The 22,071-nt window shown below is 47.2% G+C and overlaps 1 protein-coding gene across 16 annotated transcripts in view; it reads right to left on the bottom strand.

The window, feature by feature from the left end:
- The window catches only part of IFT54 (intraflagellar transport 54), a 73,759-nt gene continuing 51,688 nt past the window's right edge, over positions 1-22,071 (bottom strand). For 6 of the 16 annotated variants that reach the window (XR_014053961.1, XM_081491270.1, XM_081491269.1 and 3 more), the window contains 3 exons: positions 2,808-3,031; positions 1,938-2,099; positions 1-913 (listed from right to left, as the gene is read on the bottom strand). Coding sequence is in view for 15 of the 16 variants with exons in the window: in XM_081491270.1 (XP_081347396.1) it covers positions 802-913; positions 1,938-2,099; positions 2,808-3,031 (498 nt within the window). In the remaining variant the exon portion in view is untranslated. Of the gene's footprint in view, positions 1,323-1,701; positions 2,100-2,807; positions 3,032-22,071 lie in introns of those variants that run through there. The other 10 variants (XM_081491282.1, XM_081491285.1, XM_081491284.1 and 7 more) reach the window with 5 other exon arrangements.

Raw genomic sequence — 22,071 nt, 5'->3', positions numbered from 1 at the left:
TTTTATCGAAATCATAAATAACAGGATTTATTCATCTGTGTTGAGGTACAGTCACAACCACATGCAGTGACTTCCTAGGACATCATGATGTTAAAATTCCTGAAAAGTGTTTACCTGCCTTATATAAGACTCCAACTTATACAGAAAAGGGGTGTCATGAGTGGAAACATAAATTTCCCTGAACTGTCTTCACAGAAAAATAAACTGCATGCATGCTGAAGTTTTAAAAATCCAAATGCTTTTTTCCAGATGTGAACTAAACCACACAACCCCATACACTGATAGAAAAAAACAGGTGATTATTTTTAATGATTTATGTATAAAAGAAAAATAAATTTTATGATACAATTTGAGAGACTATTTCATACAAAATTTGACTCACATACAATGTATGCGATTTTTTTGCAACACAAAAACTCTAGTCTTACATACAAATTCATAAAAGGCAGACTTCTTAACCTGACACGAAACAGGGTCCCTTTGGGGTGGTAGCTGTCGCTTGAGTCGGGGGAAGAGACTGTGGACATAGGAAGGCCTGGGTAACTAGTACACCTCCCCGCCTCCAATGACGTGCTAATACTTAGTGTCATCTCAGCAAACAGAATTTTATGGTAAACTACAGAGAGGAGAAAAAGATCAATGTTTCACAATGGCACATTTTAATAATCCAATCTTGAACTTTGCTTCAAAAATCATAGAACGGCCTTTGTAATAGATTTATTTTGGAAATTACACTGAGGAAAAACTTAACTGTGCCATCTGTGCTAATCTTTTAAAGAAACAAAACTTCCTGAGGAAATTCTAACATTGAAAGTGACAGTGCTTGGGTTGCATCAGAAATGACAGCGTCCAGAATGCCAGTGTCAGGGCCCAGACTTCAAGGCCCGTAAGTGCGTCTCCAAACAGTGGAATCCTTCATACACAAATATAAGACTTTAGTATTTACAATATTATATGTAGTGAAAAACTAAATATAAACTGTGTTAAAAAAAAAAAAAACTTTTGCTTTAAAAAAAATTTTCTAAAAAAATGGTAACATCAAAAAATTTTGCAAATCTGTGCGTCCTTTTAAGTCTTCCTTCTGCAGGTTTTTCCTAAGCCACCTGTCGCTGAGGTGCACAGGTGCTTACACCTGGGCAAAGGAACAGGCCTGGGCCGTTGGCTTCGCATCTAGAGAGGATGAGGGATCCCGCAGCTGCACTGATGTGCACGCGGGGAAGCCCAGGGGCTCGATGTTGAAGAAAGTGAGGCCTATGACAATCTCAGGTCAGCCCGCGAAGGCCACATTCAAACCTCCTTTTTAAATGTATGAACTTTAAGGGCTGGAAAAATAAGCAAAACATAATAGGGAGCAATAAGAAAATTGCGTTAAGGTACACGCAATGACAGAGATGTTAAAAACTAGAGTTCATGGGTACCTTATAAAGACACGGGCCAAAATGAACCCTTTGCAGGTGGAAGTAAGCTAAGAATATAAGTCTTTGCTTTTTGGGCCTCACTGTATTTATAAGACTCCTGTCAAAACGTGCAGCCAGCCTTCCCTCGGGGCTCGAGCAGTGCTGTCGGCAGGCTCGGGGTCAGCCGTCTCGGACTCCCGTGTCCCGGGCTGTCCCAGCACCGCTCGCCCGCTGGAGGGACCGGCCCAGAACCCAACAGCGACGGCAGAGACCAGGCTTGCAGAGAAACGTCTCACACCGGCGGTGTCTATAAGAGCCGTTTATAACTAGCAAGGGTTCCAGTGGAGGAAGGCAGGGAAACTCGGTCTCTCCTAGACCGAACGTGCCTAAGGTGGTAAAGCTCTGAAAACCAGGAGGATGACGTTGTGAGCTGCTCACTGCCACCTTCCGACTGAACCTCACACGGAGAGCGAAGTGCCAGCCTCCTCCTTACACACAGGCTGAGGACCCCCTGGAGTCTCTGCAGCTTTGAGCTCTCACCTCCTGGAGCTCAGATTGATGCTGTACACCATCTTCTGGATCTTCTCCTCGTTCTTCAGGATGTTGGCCTTCACAGCACAGATCTTGTCCTGCTGGTCCCTGACCATCTGCTCCAGCTCCGCCAGCTCCGCCTTCAAGGGCTCCACAGCGCCATCCGTGATGCTGCCGGGACACAAGTCAGGGCTCATGAGGACCTCTCCCCTTTCCCATCTGATGCTTTTCTTTTTGGCCATGTCGTCGTGCCGGGATCTTAGTTCCCCATCCGGGGCCCCTGTGTTGGGAGTGCGGGGTCTTAACTACTGGACCACCAGGAAAGTCCCTAAACTGGCTTCTTAATTAAAACAATGGGAGGTAACAAAGGTAAATTACTCATTGTATCCAAAGTGGGGGCAAAAAAGGATAAAAAGATAAATGTACATTTTTCAAGTAAAAAATTTAAAATACTTTCAAATTACAGTCACAAACTTTGGGGATTTCGATAAGACACATAATAAACATGGTATCCAAACTGCAAAGTTTCCTGTCTTTTGTATGTCTAAATCTCAGGTTTCTGAACACTGAGTGTAGATCTTTTCTAGCTGCTAAGGAGAAATGCACATTATATTGTGAATGAAGAAGAAATGTACTTCCTTGGGGGTAAGAGGAGGTAAGAAAGACGGTTGAGAGGGCTGGGTTCTCCAGAGGTCTCCCCACTGGGCTGTCTCCCCCTCCCTCCCCTCTCCCTCCTCCAGCCCCCTCCCCACCTCTGCTCCTGCTGCAGGGTCTCCGCTTGCTGCCCTGGGCTGTGTCTCCCCCTCCCTCCCCCCACGCCTCCCCTGGTCCCCCTCTCCCATCCTCCATCCCCCACCCCTCTCCCACTCCCCCCCCCACCTCTGCTCCTGCTGCAGGGCCTCGGCATGCTGCTGGCTCTCAGCATGCCATAGCTGCAGCTCGTTCTGCATGGCATCCACATCCTCCTGGATGTAGTCCATGATCTTGCCCAGGGGAAGGGCGCTCCGGCACAGGGTCTGGATGGACACCCGGAGCTTCTCTATCTCCTTGGAGACGATGTCCTTCTCCTTCTTCCAGGCCGACTCAAAGACGACCAGCTTCTCCTGGGAGGAGTGTGAAGGGAGAGGGGCACGCTCACTCCTGAGGGCAGAGAGGCGTGGGCGTGGGGACAGCACTGGCTAGGGACCGCCGGACTGCAGACAGGGCTTCACGCCTGTGACCCCGAGGCTCGGCCAGCAGTGCCCCGTGAGGGCCTGTACAGCAAGATCTTCATCTCCCAAGTGACCGGAAACCTACAGCTGTCCTTGTTACAAGAGCTCACGCAGGGACACAGAGGACGGTCCCCAAAGGAAAGGGGACCCGGGCCTGCATGTCACTCCCTGAGGGCCCCACCTCCCCACTTCACAGGGCTGCAGCCCCGCCTGCCCGGCCAGTGGAAGATAACACGCCAAGCAGAGGAGGGGAGGGAACGGGAGGACCACCGCAGAGGGAGGAGCCAGAGTGTGTGGACGGAGGGCGTGGCCAGGGGCACCCGGGGCAGCAGTGAGGCTGCGGCTGTGAGGCCTGGGGCCCTGGGGCAGGGCCGGTGGTGGAGGGGCTCACACGGCCGCTGCTGAAGCAGGTGAGGAGGGAGGCGACCAGAGACCTTCACTCGGTTCTGGCCAGGGGTCCCTGGGCTCTTCGACACAAGCAACACCTAGAATTCTCTTCATATGAGACTTTGCCACTGAGATCTCTGAATCTCAAGAACCAACAACAGGCATTTTGGCTTGGGGACCTTTCCTGGGGAAATCAACACCCTTGGGGAACTCCCACCTCAGTGCTCCCACTCCACACAGGCTGACTACATGCCCCTGCTTTACCCACAGACAGCATGAGTCAGATGCATTAAGCTATAACTGATCAACTTTGCCAACAAAAGTACGTCTAGTCAAGGCTATGGTTTTTCCAGTGGTCATGTATGGATGTGAGAGTTGGACGGTGAAGAAAGCTGAGCGCCGAAGAATTGATGCTTTTGAACTGTGGTGTTGGAGAAGACTCTTGAGAGTCCCTCGGACTGCAAGGAGATCCAATCAATCCATCCTAAAGGAGATCAGTCCTGGGTGTTCATTGGAAGGTCTGATGTTGAAGCTGAAACTCCAATACTTTGGCCACCTCATGCGAAGGGTTGACTCATTGGAAAAGACCCTAATGCTGGGTAGGATTGGGGGTGGGAGGAGAAGGTGACGACAGAGGATGAGATGGTTGGATGGTATCACCGACTCCATGAACATGGGTTTGGGTAGACTCCGGGAGTTGGTGATGGACGGAGAAGCCTGGCGTGCTGCGATTCTTGGGGTCGCAGAGAGTCGGACACGACTGAGCGACTGAACTGAACTGAACTAAGTGACACATAACCACTCGTGTCGCTTCTAATTCGGTTTCAGACCAAGGACCCCAGAGGCAGGGGCCGGCATCTGGTCCACGCAGGTGCTCCCTAAATACCTGCTAAATGAACAGATGAAGTGAGGAAGAGATTTACGTGTCAAGACCTGAGCTCCACTGTGTTCTGGCCTTTAGCAAACACGCGGAGAGCCTTAACACAACGCCTGGCACACAGAAGCATTAAACAAACAGGACTACAAACAAAAGGCAAAGCTCACAGAACTAGTGAGTGAGTTCTGCAAGGTTGCAGGATACAAGATAAACATACAGAAATCAACTGTTTCTACCTGCTGGCAATGAACACACGGCTACCAAAATTAAAAATACATTGCCATCTATAATTGCTCAGAAAAGAGAAGTACCATTTGTAAATCTAACAAAATATGTATAGAACTTGTATACTGAAAACTACACAACGTGGATGAAATAAATCAAAGGAGGCCTAAAAAGAGAGAGCCATATCCTGTCCATCAACTGCAAGATTAACACAGTAAAGGTATCAGTTCTCCCCAAATTGATACACAGGTTTAATACAATTCCTACCACAGTTCCAAATGATTTGTAGATGCGGACAAGATTGTCCTAAAACTTACACAGAAAGGCACAGGATCTAACGGGGCTAAAACATTTTGAAAAAGAAGAAATACGCGGGAAGCATCAGGCTGCTGGATTTCAGGACTCACCACAGAGCGAGCAACAGTACTCAGGACAGTGTGGTCAGGGCAGAATGGACACACAGATCCAGGGGACAGAGCAGAGAACCCAGGTCCTCCTCACAAATACGCCCACCTGATTTCTGACAAAGGTGCTATGGCAATCCAGTGGAGGAGACACAGGCTTTCAACACACAGCACTGCACCAACTCGACACACGGGCAGGACGGGACCCTGACCGGAGTCTCACATCTTACACAGAGACGACCCCGAAACGGACCATGGACTTAAACGCAGAACATAAAACCAAAACTTCCAGGAAAAAACCTAGAATAAAGTCCTTGGGATTTAGGGCCAGGTAAATAGTTCTGGCTTGACACCAAAAGCACGATCAGTTGAAGGAAAAACTGATAAATGGGCTCCGTCGCCATTAAAAACTGTCCATGGGCAACAGACCCTGCTGACAGCATGGAAGACAAACTAGACAGTGAGAGGATGTGTGTCCAAATCACAGACCTGGCAAAGGATCAAGACCCAGAGTGTAAAAACTCCCAGACATCAACGGCAAAAAGCAAACAATCAAGTTAGAAAATGAACAAAAGAACAGACATTTCACCAAAGAGGACGCACAGACAGCCACAGAGCACATGAAGAGATACTCAAAATCGCTATCCGTTAAGGAGATGCAATTAGAAACACGATGAGATGTGACTCCACACCCAGCAGAATGGCTAAAACATAACACAGTGACCACGTCAAACGCTGGGAAGGATACAGAGAAACGACCCCTCACTCACGGCTGGTGGGAATGCAAAACGGTACAGCTGCTCTGGAAACAGTTTGACCAGGTCTTTAAAACTAACCATGCAACTGCCACACAAGCCAGCAACTGTTCTCCCGGGCACTGATCCCAGAGAAAGGAAGACGTGTTGACACAAAAAAACCTGTGTCAGTATGTTTACGGAAGCTTCATTCCATATGGAAGCTTCATTCAGAGCAGTCAAAAACTGGACACAACCCAGACGCCCTACAGGGAGTGAATAAATAAACTATGCTACATCCATATCATGGAATACTACTTGGCAAGAAAAAAGGAAGGAACTGCTGATTCACACAACAACCTGGATGGACCTGCTAAAGAGTTATGCTGAGTGGAAAAAAAGTCAGTCTCAAAATTTACATGCTGCATGATTCCATTTCCATAACAGTCTTAAAATGATAACACTATAAAAATGGAGAACCGATAAGCAATGCCAGGGCTTCAGGACAGGGTGGGGTGGAAGGCAGAGGGTGGGTGTGGTTATAAAGGGGCAACAGGAGGGATCCTTGGGATGCTGGAGATGTCCTGTATCCTGACAGCATCAAGGTCTGCATCCTGGGTGCAACACTGCACTCAGCTTCGTCAGATGTTATCAGCGGGGAGAACTGAGTAAGGGGGTCCCGGGGTCTCTCTGTTATTTCTTACAACTACATTTGAATCTACAGTTATCTCAAAATAACTTCAATTTTTTAAAAAAAGGTAGTGGCTACAAAAGTGCTTTTGAATTAAAATGCTAAGTGACTAAAATGAATCAATACAATGATAAATTACTTCCCAGGAAAAAAATGTGCTGTCCTTATTATACTGACTACTTTATTATGAACTACACAAAAAAGATCTTCATGACCCAGATAACCATGATGGTGTCATCACTCACCTAGAGCCAGACATTCTGAAGTCCGAAGTCAAGTGGGCCTTAGGAAGCATAATTATGAACAAAGCTACTGGAGGTGATGGAATTTCAGCTGAGCTATTTCAAATCCTAAAAGATGATGCTGTGAAAGTGCTGCACTCAATATGCCAGCAAATCTGGAAAACTCAGCAGTGGCTACGCATCTGGAAAAGGTCAGTTTTCATTCCAATCCCAAAGAAAGTCAATGCCAAAGAATGCTCAAACTACCACACAATTGCATTCATCTCACATGCAAAGTAATGCTCAAAATTCTCCAAGCCAGGCTTCAACAGACCATGAACTGAGAACTTCCAGATGTTCAAGCTGAATTTAGAAAAGGCAGAGGAACCAGAGATCAAACTACCAACATCCGCTGGATTATTGAAAAAGCAAGAGAATTCCAGAAAAACATCTACTACAGCTTCATCGACTACACTAGAGCCTTTGACTGTGTGGATCACAAAAAACTGTGGAAAATTATTCCAGAGATGGGAATACCAGACCACCTTACCTGCCTCCTGAGAAATCTGTATGCAGGTCAAGAAGCAACAGTTAGAACTGGACATGGAACAATGAACTGGTTGGTTCCAAATTAGGAAAGGAGTACGTCAAGGCTGTACATTGTCACCCTCCTTATTTAATTTATATGCAGAGTATGTCATGTGAAATGCTGGGCTGGATGAAGCACAACCTGGAATCAAGCTTGCCAGGAGAAATATCAATAAACTCAGATACATAGATGACACCAGCTTTACGGCAGAAAGCAAAAAGAAACTGAAGAACCTCTTAATGAAAGTGAAAGGAGAGTGAAGAAGCGGACTTAAAACTCAACATTAAAAACACCAAGATCATGGCTTCCAGTCCCAATACTTTATGGCAAATAGATGGGGAAACAATGTAAACAGTGAGAGACTTTATTTTTGGGGGGCTCCAAAATCACTGCAGATGGTGACTGCAGCCATGAAATTAAAAGACGTTTGCTCCTTGGAAGAAAAGCTATGACCGACTTAGATAGCATATTAAAAAGCAGAGACATTACTTTGCCAGCAAAGGTCTGTCTAGTCAAAGCTATGGTTTTTCCAGTAGTCAGGTATGGATTTGAGAGTTGGACCATAAAGAAAGCTGAGTGCCAAAGAATTGATGCTTTTGAACTGTGGTGTTGGAGAAGACTCTTGAGAGTCCCGTGGACTGCAAGGAGATCCAACTGGTCCATCCTAAAGGAAATCAGTCCTGAATATTCACTGGAAGGACTGATGATGAAGCTGAAACTCCAATACTTTGGCCACCTGATGCGAAGAGTTGACTCATTTGAAAAGACTCTGATGCTGGGAAAGATCGAGGGCAAGAGGAGAAGGGGTCAACAGAAGATGAGATGGTTGGATGGCATCACCATCTCGATGGACATGAGTTTGAGCAAGCTCCAGGAGTTGGTGATGGACAGGGAGGCCTGGTGTGCTGCAGTTCATGGGGTCGCAAAGAGTCAGGCATGACTAAGCGACTAAACTGAACTTTATTATAGTGACGATATTGACGACTGACTTAATTGAGACATTTAAAATTCTCCTTAAACCCACTCATAGTGATATGAAGTAATTCTTGTGTATCTGGCACCGTACTGACTCTAACACAAAACTGTCCAGGGCAGAGAACTTAGGACGGAGACCGACGTGCACAGCATCTTCTGAAATCGGCCGCCCCAACGTGGACGAGCGCAGGAAGCGGCGTCTGCAAACTCCCTCAGGGCCCCGTGTCACAGCGCCTGGTGGCACCGGGAACACAAACCTTGACGTTCACAGTCTTACCTTTAAAAGGTTAAGGACTTTTAAAACAGGAGACTTTTGGGATAGGATTATGGTAGCTGGGAGAGGCTTTTCCTATTGCTGCAAAGTATCAAAATTCTGGCATTTTCCAAGCTTTCACTTAAAGCAGCGGGGAGAGTGGGTAAGTCAAGACTGACTCTGTGCTTTAAAAAGCACCCCCGCTGACGACAGGCTCTGATTTATACATAGCTCGTTCTGCTGTATCAGCAACTTTCCAGACAAACGCAACCATTATAAACCCCGGTTTTACAGACTTTTAATATGTACAGTAAAATCTGAGAATCCACCACTGTACTCACCACACAGGAATTAGTCATATGAAATATGATTAATTTTTGAAAATGGAAGAGAAAAAAAAATAACAGAAACTGTATCATTACCCCCAAATAGTGCCTAAAACCCGCTGGAACGTGGGCGGACTCGCGATGGGCGGTGGGCGGTCAGGACCGCGCGCTCCCCGGGGACCGATCCGGCCCGGCCCGCCCCCGAGCTTTACGGCCTCCGGAGCACGGCCTGACCTCGCCCTGCCTCGGTCTCCTCACAATAAAATGGAAATACTAATATTTACCCTGCAGGCAGGATTAGATGGGATAACATAAAACAAGCAGCTCAGTGCCTCGCACATAGTAAACCCTGGACAAACGGCCACCGTTGTCATAAACGTCTCCGCCATGAAGGGCAGGGCGCCAGGCCTGAGGAGAGGGTGCAGGCGTCGCTCCTCCAGGCGACACACGCCTGCTATGTGGTCAGCGCCAACCCACGTGGCGTTCGCCCGGCTTCAGGCGGACAAGTTCTTCCGTCGGAACGTCGCTCACCTTCCTCCGTCGTCACTTTCTAAAACACACACAGCCCACCCCACGAGACGAGCTCTTGAAGCTCTTCACGGAAAGGATGCTGTTCTGGGCTCGGAGCTGAGCTGAGGCCCGCGGGCGGCACCCCGGCCGTGGCGGGGCCGCTGCAGGTGATGCGGGGACACTCGCCTGCCCCCGGCGCCCTCCCACCTGCCGCCTGGCGGCCTCCCGCCTCCTGCGCGCTGCAGACTGTTGACTCAGCTGGTGTCGGGCAGCGGGGACCTCTGGCAAAGTGTTTCCTCATTTGGCTGGCCACTTCACACGTGCACTTCGGAAGAAGTGACTTTCCAGGATCTTTCAGGGGAACAGGTACCTCTGGGACTGAATATTAATTGCATTTGCCACACACGTACTTGTCCTCAGAAGTGTGGGCATTTAATTGTGTTTATAGTGACTTTTAAAATTTATAATTATTTATTATTGTAAGTCATACACATAAAAAGCATTGACCTGAGAGGTTTGTTCCTTTACATTTCAACATAAGGCTTCAGGAGAAGAAAGTACTGTCATTAAAATAATGCTGCAAAGCCTGACCCACGGGTCTCGCCAGAATCTCTCAGGAGCGGGATCAGGTACAGCGCTGCCCTCCACTCGGCCGCTGATCTGAGGGGTCCCGGGCCCTCCTGGAAGAGCTCTGCCCCACGCTAAGCAAACCCAATCAACAAAGGCCTGATGAATCAAGGAGGGGGCAACAAATCTGCTTTAAATAGCACACTCCCTCATGACCTCAGAAAGTGATTCATATACAGCCTGTCAGAAGTTCCTTTTCTTCCTAAACCGAGGAATGCCTGCACCCAAGCTACACAAGGAAAGCAGAGACCCCCAGGAGGACTATCCCGAGGGTCCTGTCCACCCAGAGACACTCCGTCATCAGACTTCTCTGCAAAGCACATGTTCATGTCCGGTGTGGGTCAAACTGAACACACGGGAAAACGATCTGGAATCAAACACTTTAACCTTTAACACACAGGAAAGCACCCAAGACAGAACTGCACAGTCTGAGAAAACGACACGGTGCCACCTGCAGCCACCGCCTGGGTCAGGAAAGCAAACCTTGCCAGGGCCCCCAGAGCCCCAGGGGCCACTGCTGGATCGAGTCCCAGGTCTGCATGACCAGCTCTGCTGTTCGTGTACCCGCCTGCCTGTGCCACGTGTGCAGGACGGATGGAAGGAATCTCACACACACACACACACACACACACACTGTCACGTATCCATGTGTGCCAGCTTCTGTCCCTCGGCACTGCTGAATGGTGACGTGACCGTATGAATATACCAACGCACCCATCCACTTCTGTGCTGGTGGACACGCAGTGGTTCCCGGCCTGGGGCACGACGGACCACGTGTGTCCCAGCACACACACCCACTGGACCCTCCAGTGCATGCGGCGAGAAGGCACTGCTGGGTCAGTGGGTACGTCCGTCTTCAGCCGTGTGACGTCCCGGCACAGAGCTTTACGAAGTGGTTGCACCAATGTCCATCAAGTATTTTTCACCAGCCAGGACTGTATTTCTGTGCTCTGATGCCAGAACTGGTCCCCGTGGGCCCAGATGCCCTGTTTCTTTGGCATGGTGCCCTAGCAAGATGCTGTGACTATTCTAACTTACCCACATGTGGCACTGAAAAGCTGAAATCTGTAATTAATCCGTCAAGGAATAAAGAGAATAACAGGAAAACAACCACACTGATTCCAGTGGCACCACCACAGCCTGACCGCCGCAGGTACTGACTACTGAGCACAGTCAGCAGAGAAAGAAACCACCGCTCCAAGTCAGGGACATGCTGTTACAGAAAGCCTTCCAGATGATGAAAAATCTGCTCACGGTGACTTCCCTTATGGCCTTGTGGTCCAGTGGCTAAGAATCCACCTGCCAACGCAAGGGACAGGGGCTCAACCCCTGGTACGGAAGATCCCCATGCTGCAGAGTGCCTAAGCCCACTGGCCACAGAACTGCCGAGCCCGAGCGCTACAACCGCCGAAGCCCACACGAACCTGCGGTCGGCAGCAAGAGGTCACAGCAGTGTGCAGCCGCCACCCCGAACACGACGAATAGCCCCGCTCGCCACAACCAGAGAAAGCCCAGGTGCAGCAACAAAGACCCTGGGAGGCCAAAAAAAAAAAACAAATCCGCTCGTTGCGGCCACTACAGGTAAGAAATAAACACAAGCAGGAAGCCTTTAGAATTCATATGTGAGAAGCTATATAGTATGAGGCTAACTCCCAGGCTGGATGCAAACAGACCTGGGGTGACATCCTCCCTTTGAGAGTGTCTATGTAACCTCAGACACGATAACTTTTGTGCCTGCTTCCAAACTTAGAAAATGGGGGTGACACCTATCTCCTAAGTTCCTGTGAGGATTAAATGAAGCAATGGATGCAATTCCTTAGGGACAGTAACTGCTCTACTGACGTCAGCTGTTGTTATAATGATTGTATCGTCTACAACTGCAAATAGCTAATGGGTAAACGTCTACAGGAGAAGAAATGCATATATGGAACCACCTAGCACCTGGTGCAGAGAGAAATCAAAAGATCATTAAACGTCAGCTACTTCTACAAACATTACTGTCCTTGGAAACGAACAAGGAACACTCTCGGAAGGCTGTGTGAGTTCACTGCAGCTGAAGCCCGAGATTACTGCACAGAACAGAGAAGACGCAACTTCGGACAGGTCTTTCTGACTGACCCCAAAATGGAAATAGTTTAACAATCATCTTGTCTCATGGAAAACTGCTCAAAACGACGCCGACAGAGCAGGCAACAGGGAAACGTGGAACTCAGACTCCCAGCTGCAGAGACTCCTTCCCTACCTGAAGGAAGGAAAGTGAAGAATACACCACTGGCCTAACACTGGTCCTTCCGAGCATTTTCATGAAAGGCTACAACCATGTGTTTACTCTTTCAGGTAAAACTTTTTCTTTGGCCGCACTGCGCACCAAGTGGGATCTCAGCTCCCCAGTCAGGGATCGAGCCTGCACCCCCACACTGGGAGGCAGACTCCTAACCACGGGACCAGCAGGGAAGCTCCCCACAGAAACTTTAGAATATCCTTCGCCAAATTCGAAAACATCCATTGAACATTTATTGGGATTGCATTACACTTGTAAGTTAATTTGAGAGAAGTGACAGCTCTATAATATTGTGTTTCCATGCAGAACACAATGTCTCTCATGACTTTTTCCAAGCCTTTTATACTTCTTGGTAGAATTCTGTGGCTTCTCAATACAGTTAGTATAAGTTCTTATTAAATGCACACATGCTTTGGAAATTTACATTTTTGTTTCCAGTTCTGGAGGAAGAGCTTGATACACATTGTTTCCAACTGGTTATTGCTGACATATAGGAAAAATACTGACTTTTGTGCATTTATTTTGTCCCTGGCCACCTTACAATTTTTTTAAACATTTTTAAATTTTAAGGGGTGGACTGACTTGGTAGACTGCTGTCATCTTCAAATGATGATGACCCCGTCTCCTTTCCAGAATTCAGTCACATTTCTCTTTGCACCGGTTGGCCCTCCAGAGTATCTCAGCCAAGTCTCACTTCACATCCTTGTTCCTGAATTCCATGGAGACACCCACAGCCCCGTCCTGCTGTGTAGCATGCTGACTGCTCCACGCAGGACCTCTCCCTCGTGCGGCCAGAAGTACCCTCCTACCCTAGTTCACTGCAAGCTTCCAGTAATAATGGACGTTGAATTTTACAGTGCCATTTATTCTCTCTTTCTGTTGTTGTTGTTGCACTGGGTCTTTGCTGCTGTGGAGAGCTTTCTCTACCTGCTCCCCATGAGTGGTCTCAACGGTGGCGACAGTGAGCTTTAGTGGACAGCTAGAGAACTCGAGCAGAAAGCCATCCTGAGTCTGCAGAGGGAGAGACCACACCTTCAGCATTAGCTCCACTCCTGGGAAGGCAGAGCGGGGCTGTGAGTGCCCAGCGTGGGGCTGCAGGACACAGAGAAGGCACCGAAGCTGAGGGATTCTGCAAGGGAGGAGCAGGGAACAGGCAGTGAGCGCGTCCAGAGGAGGTGAGAGCACCTCGGGGTCCCTAACAGTGCTGGTGGAGTATTTATCTCCCAAGTCAGTTAGTGAAGACTGGAGGGGATGCTGCTACTTCAAATGTGAGGACAGCAACATAAGGCACAAGGAACGTGAAAAATCAAGAAAATATAGCACCACCAATACACTTCCAGTGTGACTGACTCCAAAGACATGGAAATCTGCAATTTAGCCAATAGAGAACCCAAAATGGCTATTTTAAGGAAGTTTGATGAGCTGCAAAAAAACAGACAATTGAACAAATCAGGAAAATAATACAGGGGAAAAATAAGAGGTTTCACAAGGAGAAACAGAAATTCTGGAGCTGAATAACATAGTGAATGAAATGAAAAATGTGACCAGAGCATCAACAACAAAACAGCTCAAGCGGAAGAAGAATGTGAGAAGTAGAAGACAGGACCTTCACAATTATCCAGTCCGGGGGGAAAGAGTGAACAAAGGAGAGGGAAGAACGCCTACCAGGCAATGGAGGGAGAAAGAGGCAGAAAGCTTAAAGAAATGACGTCTGAGAACTTCCAAAATCTGGAAGACATTTGGACATCCAAGCTCATGAAGCTCACAGTTCATCAAACAAACTTCACTTAAGGAGATCCTGGGCTTCCCAGGTGGCACTCATGGTAAAGAACCTGCCTGCCGATGCAGGAGACATAAGAGACATGGGTTGGATCCCTGGGTCAGGAAGATCCCATGAAGGAAGGCATGGCAACCCACTCCAGTATTCTTGCCTGGAGAATCCCCACGGATAGAGGAGCCTGGTGGGCTACAGCTCATAGGGTCTCAAAGAGTCAGACACGACTGAAGCAACTTACACACATGTAAGGAGGGCTTCTCTAAGATGTATTATAATAAAACTGTCAAAAATCAAAAACAAGGAGAGACTCTTAAAGCAGCTGCTAACTTCCTGCTATAAAGCAATCTGAAGGTTTGTCAGGAGAAACTTTACAGGCCAGAAAAGAGTAGGGCAAAATATTCAAAGAGATGAAGGGGGGAAAAAAAAGGCCAATCAAGAATACTCTATCCAACAAAGCTATCCTTCAGAAATAAAGGAGAGGTGAGACTTTCCCAGACAAACAAAAGCTGAGGGAGTTCATCACAACCAGACCTGCCTCAGGGGGCACTGAAAGGAGCTCTGCAGGCTGAAACAAAAGGATGCTAATTAGTAACAAGACAACACGCAACATAACGGTGACGGTAAGTACGCAGTCAAAGTCAAAATACTCTAATGCGATAATATGATGGAGGTATTAACCAGTTAACTCTAGTATGAAGGTTTGAAGAAAAGTATTAAAAATAACTAAAGCCACAATAATCTTGCTAATAAATAAGCAATATAAAAAGAGGTAGATCATAACATCAAAAACATAGGAAGGGGGAGAAAAAGCATAGAGTTTTTGTATACAATTGATGTTATCAATGTAAAATAGACTGTTATATCTGCAAGATGTTTTATGTACGTTTCAGAATAACCACAAAGCAAAAACCTACAGTAGATACACAAAGGATAAAGAGAAGAGAACCAAGGCATACCACTATGGAAAGACATGAATTCAGAGGCAGGCAAAAAATATAAGAAAAAAGGAACACAGGAACTACAAAAAGTCAGAAAAACAACAGGGTGGCATTAGTAAGTATTTTGTTGTTGCTGTCCCGTTGCTCAGTCATGTCCAACTCTTTTAGACCTCATGGACTGCAGCACACCAGGCTTCCCTGTCCTGCACCATCTCCCTGAGCTTGCTCAAACTCATGTCCATTGAATCCACGATATCATCCAACCATCTCATCCTCTGTCACCCCCTTCTCCTCTTGCCTTCAATCTTTCCCAGCATCAGGGTCTTTTCCAATGAGTCAGCTCTTTGCATCAGGTGGCCAAAGTATTGGAGCTTCAGCTTCAGCATCAGTCCTTCCAAAGAATATCCAGGACTCACCTCCTTTAGGAATGACTGGTTTGGTCTCCTTGCAGTCCAAGGGACTCTCAAGAATCTTCTCCAGCACCACAGTTTGAAAGCATTATTCTTTGGCACTCAGCCTTCTTTATGATCCAACTCTCACATCCATACATGACTACTGGAAAAACCACAGCTCTGACTACACACATATTTGTTGGCCAAGTGATGTCTCTGCTTTTTAATATGCTGTCTAGGTTGGTCATAGCTTTTCTTCCAAGGAGCAAGCGTCTTTTCATTTCGTGACTGCAGTCACCATCTGCAGTGATTTTGGAGCCCAAGAAAATAAAGTCTGTCACTGCTTCTCTTGTTTCCCCTTCTATTTGTCATGAAGTGATGGGACCAGATGCCATGATCTCAGTTTTTTGAATTTTGAGGTTTAGCCAGCTTTTTCACTCTCCTCTTACCTTCAAGAGGCTCTTTAATTCCTCTTCACTTTCTGCCATAAAGGTGGTGTCATCTGCATATCTGAGGTTATTGATATTTCTCCTGGCAATCTTGATTCCAGCTTGTGCTCCATCCAGCCCGGCATTTGGCATGATGTACTCTGCATATAAGTTAAATAAGCAGAATGATGATATACACCCTTGATGAACTCCTTTCTCAATTTGGAACCAGTCCATTATTCCATGTCCGGTTCTAACTATTGTTTCTTGACCTGCATACAGGTTTCTCAGGAGGCAGGTAAGGTGGGCTGGTATTCCCATCTCTTGAAGAATTTTCCACAGCTTGTTGTGATCCACACAGTCAAAGGCTTTGGAATAATCAATAAATTCTCTTGCTTTTTCTATGATCCAATGGATGTTGGCAATTTGATCCCTGGTTCCTGTGTCTTTTCTAAACCCAGCTTGTACATCTAGAAGTTCTTGGTTCACGTACTGCTGAAGCCTAGCTTGAAGGATTTTGAGCATTACCTTGCTAGTGTGTGAAATGAGTACAACTGTGTGGTAGTTTGAACATTCTTTGGCATTGCCCTTCTTTGGGATTGACTTCCCTGGTGGCTCAGATGGTAAAGCATCTGCCTACAATGCGGGAGATCCGGGTTTGATCCCTGGGTCAGGAAGAGCCTCTGGAGAAGGAAATGGTACCCCACTGCAGTACTCTTGCCTGGAAAATCCCATGGATGGCGGAGCGTGGTAGGCTACAGTCCACGGGGTCGCAAAGAGTCAGACATGACTGAGTGACTTCACTTTCTTTCTTTCTTTTCTTTGGGATTGGAATGAAAACTGATCTTTTCCAGTCCTGTGGCCACTGCTAAGTTTTCCAAATTTGCTGGCATATTAAGAGCAGCACTTTAACAGCATCATCTTTTAGGATTTGAAATAGCACAATTATTCTACATGTAAATGGATTAAATTCCCCAAAGACAAGAGAAAGACAAGTCCTGTATGGTAGGGGGTGAGGGGAGAGGGAACTGGAGGCACCAAATTCCAGTTATTAGACAAATAACTACTGGAAATATGATGCTCAATGATGACTACAGTGAACAGTGTATATTATATATGACAGCTGTTAGGAGAGTAGACCATAAGAGTTCTATCAACAAGGAAAAGATTTCCTTCTTTTTTTCTAGCTATATGAGATGATGGATGTTAGCTAACTTGTTCTGGCAATTATTTCACAATATATTTAAGTCAAATCATTATGCTGCACACCTTGAGAGTACACAGTGCTATATGTCAATTATCTCTCAGTAAAACTGGGGGGAGGGGAAAGGCATAGAGTGGGTGAGATAGATAAAGCAAGACTCAAGTATCTGCTGCCTACAAGAGATTCATTTCATCTTTAAAGATACACAGAGGCTCAAAGTGAAGGGACAGAAAAAGATATTCCACAAAAATAGAAACCAAAAGAGAGCGGGGGTATCTATACTTTGGGAGACCGCATAGACTTTAAGCCAATAACTGCAACGAGAGACAAAAACGGTCACTCTAACGATAAAGTGGTCAAAACTCATCAAGGGATCACAGCCACCACACACAGTTAAATCTAGAGAAGACATCCCCAGGGGGGCAGTGCTTTCCATCCACGGCGTATCCATGGCGTCTCCACGGCTCCAGTGCCCACATTTAAAGAGGCAACTGATAAATCCTCGAGGAAAAAGTTACTAACATCCTTTTATGCCCTTTTCATTACATCTCACACTCCCTTAGCCTCTTTACAATCCTGTATTTGCTAGTTATATTTCTCAGGAGCGCAGAGATTAAAAAGGTGTATGCGGGCATTTCTTGTAAAAAAAAAAAAAAATACTGTTAGGATGCTCTAACCTTGGGCAAGCGGGGAGAGCCCTGCAGTAAGTGTATAAGGGTGGAGGGGCTGGGCTCACGCAAGCCACGGCCCACAGGACACAGTCCTTCTCCCACTCCCCGACACAGCAACCTGGGCAGACACACCCCCTGCACGTCAGCAAGAGGAAGAAGCCGTAACTGGGACACACAGTGCGCCGTACAGGCGGGGATGCGCACTATCGGTTAGGAGGATGCTTTTAGATCTGCCTCAAGCGCATAGCTCCCCAGCTCCCCACACAAATGAGCCAGGTCCAGGAGGATGCAAGGAGCGGACAGTCTCCTTCCTCCCCAAGCATGAAGGCCCCGGGTATTCTGAGGGTTTAACACGACCAGCCCTTGTGCACAGGTACCAGAAGCACGGGTTAAGCAGCTCCCACCTCACGCCCCCAGGGATGAGTCACTGCCTGGAGCAGCTCAAAGGTACTGTCGTGTTCCTGACTGTGCCTCTGAGTCACCTGGGAATGTTTTAAACACATCCACCCCAGCATCCTGCCCAAAGACAGACCCGTGGGTCTGGGGCAGACCCAGCACCAATATTTAACAAACTCTCTCTGGATGGGTCTCATGCACAGACTGCTCTGAGCAGATGTACCTTAAGTAAACTTCAAAGGATACAAGGTTCTAAAGTTCACATGCTTTATGTTTTACAATTGCCTCCCATGATACAGGCAGTGGCAGCGAATGAACCTAAGTTTAAAAATACACTTTAAAAGTATTTTTTTCTCTCCATATCATAGCTGGAAATGCCCATTAGGATTATTAAATTATTTTGCTTTTCCTTTCCATCCCTCTATTAACTAGCAGAATCCACCATTTTAAATGTCTTCTGAAATATTTATCATTTTTCTATTGAGCCTATTGCTCCAATCTTCTTACAAGTTTGGCTCCAGTTTCATTTTTACATATCTGGACTTCTAAATTCAGACCACAGCTCCAAAAATACCAGATAAAACAATCACAGCCAAATTAACCATTAATCCCAAAAGGCCATTACTGGGGATGGGAACCCCAGTGTATTTCCTGGTTGGCATATGAGCTGGAGAAGAATTAAGACCTGTAACTGGAAGTAGCCGGAATATCAGAGATCTCAGCAGTAAATGACCTCCACAAAATTAACAGTGAACATAAGGAGTATGCCCAAGGACAGGAAGAGCAAAGGACATTCAAATACAGGAAGTGGGGTCCCATAAACCCTTGAGGCAGGAGCATAGATGCAGACGTCATGGTGAGGTTGGGCTCAAGCTGGGACTCGCTATTAATTGTGCCTCCAGCAACCAAAAGTTAACCCAAAGATACATCCTACAGTCCAACAAATTTCACCCTACACTTCCTGCACTCTTCATGGTGACTGACATCAGGAAGAGAACACAGTCGGGCCGGGGACTGGGGGGTGATGGCTGCATGGAGGACCCATGGAGCCAGCAGACAGGCGACGCCCCGCTGAAGAGGGGACATGTGGGCAGGGACCCAAGTGGGGGTTTTCTGTTGACAGGTTCTGATACAGCCCACCAGGCCCGAGAGGCCAGGATCGCCTTCAGATACCCGTGGCCAAGGCCACCTGCACGAATCCGGGGAGGAGGCGGCCTGGCTGCAGGACAGTAGACTCCGGATAGCCGCCCTGCCCTGCCTCCCGTGGACAAAACTCTATCTAGCACCGAGGGATGAACCTCGGCTCCAGGACACTGCTGAGACCCCAGGGCAGCTGTCCCAGAGTTCCTCCTGGGGCTTCCAGGGGTGGGGGCGGCGAGCTGAGCCCCATGTGTGGGAGAAGCACAGACACTCCAGGTTAATTTTACCAGAACACAGATATAAACTTCCACTTGAAAATATCAGTAAAGTGAATATAGTTTTTCAGGGGACAAACAATTATCTATGAGCAAGCAAAGACACGACTGAACAACAAAGCAAGGATCATTTTAGGAATGTAAGAACTGCTCAACATCAGAACTCTATTAATATGTGATAATCTCAACAGCTGCCAAAAGATATCTGATAACAGTTAGCATCCGTTTCTGATGAGATGCCTAGATCAGTGGCCAGGATATGGCAGGGGATGAATTAAGTGGCTGATGAGTGAATGAACACTGACTTTTAAAACCAGATAACTTATCAGCATAAAACAAGTTAATATTAAGGTTAAAAAGAGGCTAAGTAAAAACCAGTAACTGTGGGGATCAAGGTCAAGGTCAAGAAGCAACAGTTAGAACCAGACATGGAACAACGGACTGATTCCAAATTGGGAAAGGAATATGTCAAGGCTGTATAGTGTCAGCCTGCTTATTTAACTTACATACAGAGTACATCACATGAAATGCCGGGCTGAGTGAAGCATTAGCTGGAATTAAGATTGCGGGGAGAAATATCAATAACCGCAGACATGCAAATGACACCACTTTTATGGAAGAAAGCAAAGAGGAATTAAAGAGCCTCTTGATGAAAGTGAAAGAGCAGAGTGAAAAAGCTGGCTTAAAACTCAACATCCAAAAAACAAAGATCAAGGCATCCAGTTCCATCACTTCATGGCAAATAGATGGGGAAACAATGGAAACAGGGACAAACTTTATTTTCTTGGGCACCAAAATCACTGTGGACAGAGACTGCAGTCATGAAATTAAAAGAAGTTTGCTCCTTGGAAGAAAAGCAACGACAAACCTAGACACTGTATTAAAAAGCAGAGACATCACTTTGCCTACAAAGGTACCTATAGACAAAGCTATGGTTTTCCCAGTAGTCATGTACGGATGTGAGAGCTGAACAATAAGAAAGGCTGAGCACTGAAGAATTGATGCCTTCAAATCATGGTGCTAGAGAAGACTCTTGAGAGTCCCTTGGACTGCAAGGAGATCAAGCCAGTCAATCCTAAAAGAAACCAACCCTGAATATTCTTTGGAAGGAATACTTTGTCCACCTAATGTGAAGAGCTGACACACTGGAAAAGACCCTGATGCTGGGAAAGACTGAAGGCGGGAGGAGAAGGGGACGACAGAGAGATGACTGGATGGCATCACTGACTCCATGGACACGGGTTTAAGCAAACCCCAGGAGATGGTGAAGGACAGGGAAGCCTTGTGTGCTGCAGTCCATGGGGTCGCAAGGAGTCGGATACGACTGAGCAACTGAACAACAAATGGCAGGAAATAAAACTGGCGAGATCAGTGAAAAGAAGAGCAAAGGAACAAGCTGGTGGTTTTAAGCGACTAACAGACAAAAAGCACAAGTAGGTAGTATTATTAATTTAAAAAAAAGAACAAAACTAAACTACAAATAAAGCAGACATTTAAACGAATTCTATCAAAAGCTTCTTTGCAATAAGCTTGATAATTTAACAGAAATTAATAACCAGAACTGACTGTGCAGAGAAGGCACCTCTGTGGGGAGACAGTCTAGTCCAGGAGTGACCGGGAGCTCGTCCACAGGGGAGCGGCCACTCTGGTGTTCTGGTGAGGGTCACTGGAGCCCAAGGGGGTGAATCCACATAGGCCAGAGGTAACAGTAGCAACGGGAGGTGGGCTACATACAAGAGGGGTTCATGCAACAGGTTCATCTATAAAGGACAATGAGAGCCAGGTTTCACATTGTTGGAGGGAAATGAAAACACAGAAAGGGAAAAAACTGGCACACACACAAGAGGAAACAACCCTGCCGTGTGTGTGTGCACACACACAGACACACACCCGTGCAGACACACACCCGTACAGACACACACCCGTGTGCGCACACAGACACACACCCGTGCAGACACACACCCATACAGGCACACACCCGTGTGTGCACACAGACACACATCCGTGCAGACACACACCCATACAGGCACACACCCGTACAGACACACACCCGTGCAGGCACACACCCATACAGGCACACACCCGTGCAGACACACACCCGTACAGGCACACACCCGTGTGTGCACACAGACACACACCCGTACAGACACACACCCATGCAGACACACACCCATACAGACACACACCCGTGTGTGCACACAGACACACACCCGTACAGACACACACCCGTGTGTGCACACAGACACACACCCGTACAGACACACACCCATACAGGCACACACCCGTGTGTGCACACAGACACACACCCGTACAGACACACACCCATACAGGCACACACCTGTGTGTGCACACAGACACACACCCGTACAGACACACACCCGTGTGTGCGCACAGGCACACACCCGTGCAGACACACACCCATACAGGCACACACCCGTGTGTGCACACAGACACACACCCGTACAGACACACACCCGTGTGTGCACACAGACACACACCCGTACAGACACACACCCATGTGTGCGCAGAGGCACACACCCGTGCAGACACACACCCATACAGGCACACACCCGTGTGTGCACAGACACACACCCGTACAGACACACACCCG

This window comes from Giraffa tippelskirchi, chromosome 5 (assembly GCF_054371585.1).
Source record: "Giraffa tippelskirchi isolate mGirTip1 chromosome 5, T2T-mGirTip1v1.2.pri, whole genome shotgun sequence".
In the NCBI taxonomy this organism is placed as follows: Eukaryota; Metazoa; Chordata; class Mammalia; order Artiodactyla; family Giraffidae; genus Giraffa; species Giraffa tippelskirchi.
The sequence above is the reverse complement of the archived record's forward strand: the minus strand, read 5'-3'. Positions and strand labels throughout refer to the sequence as shown.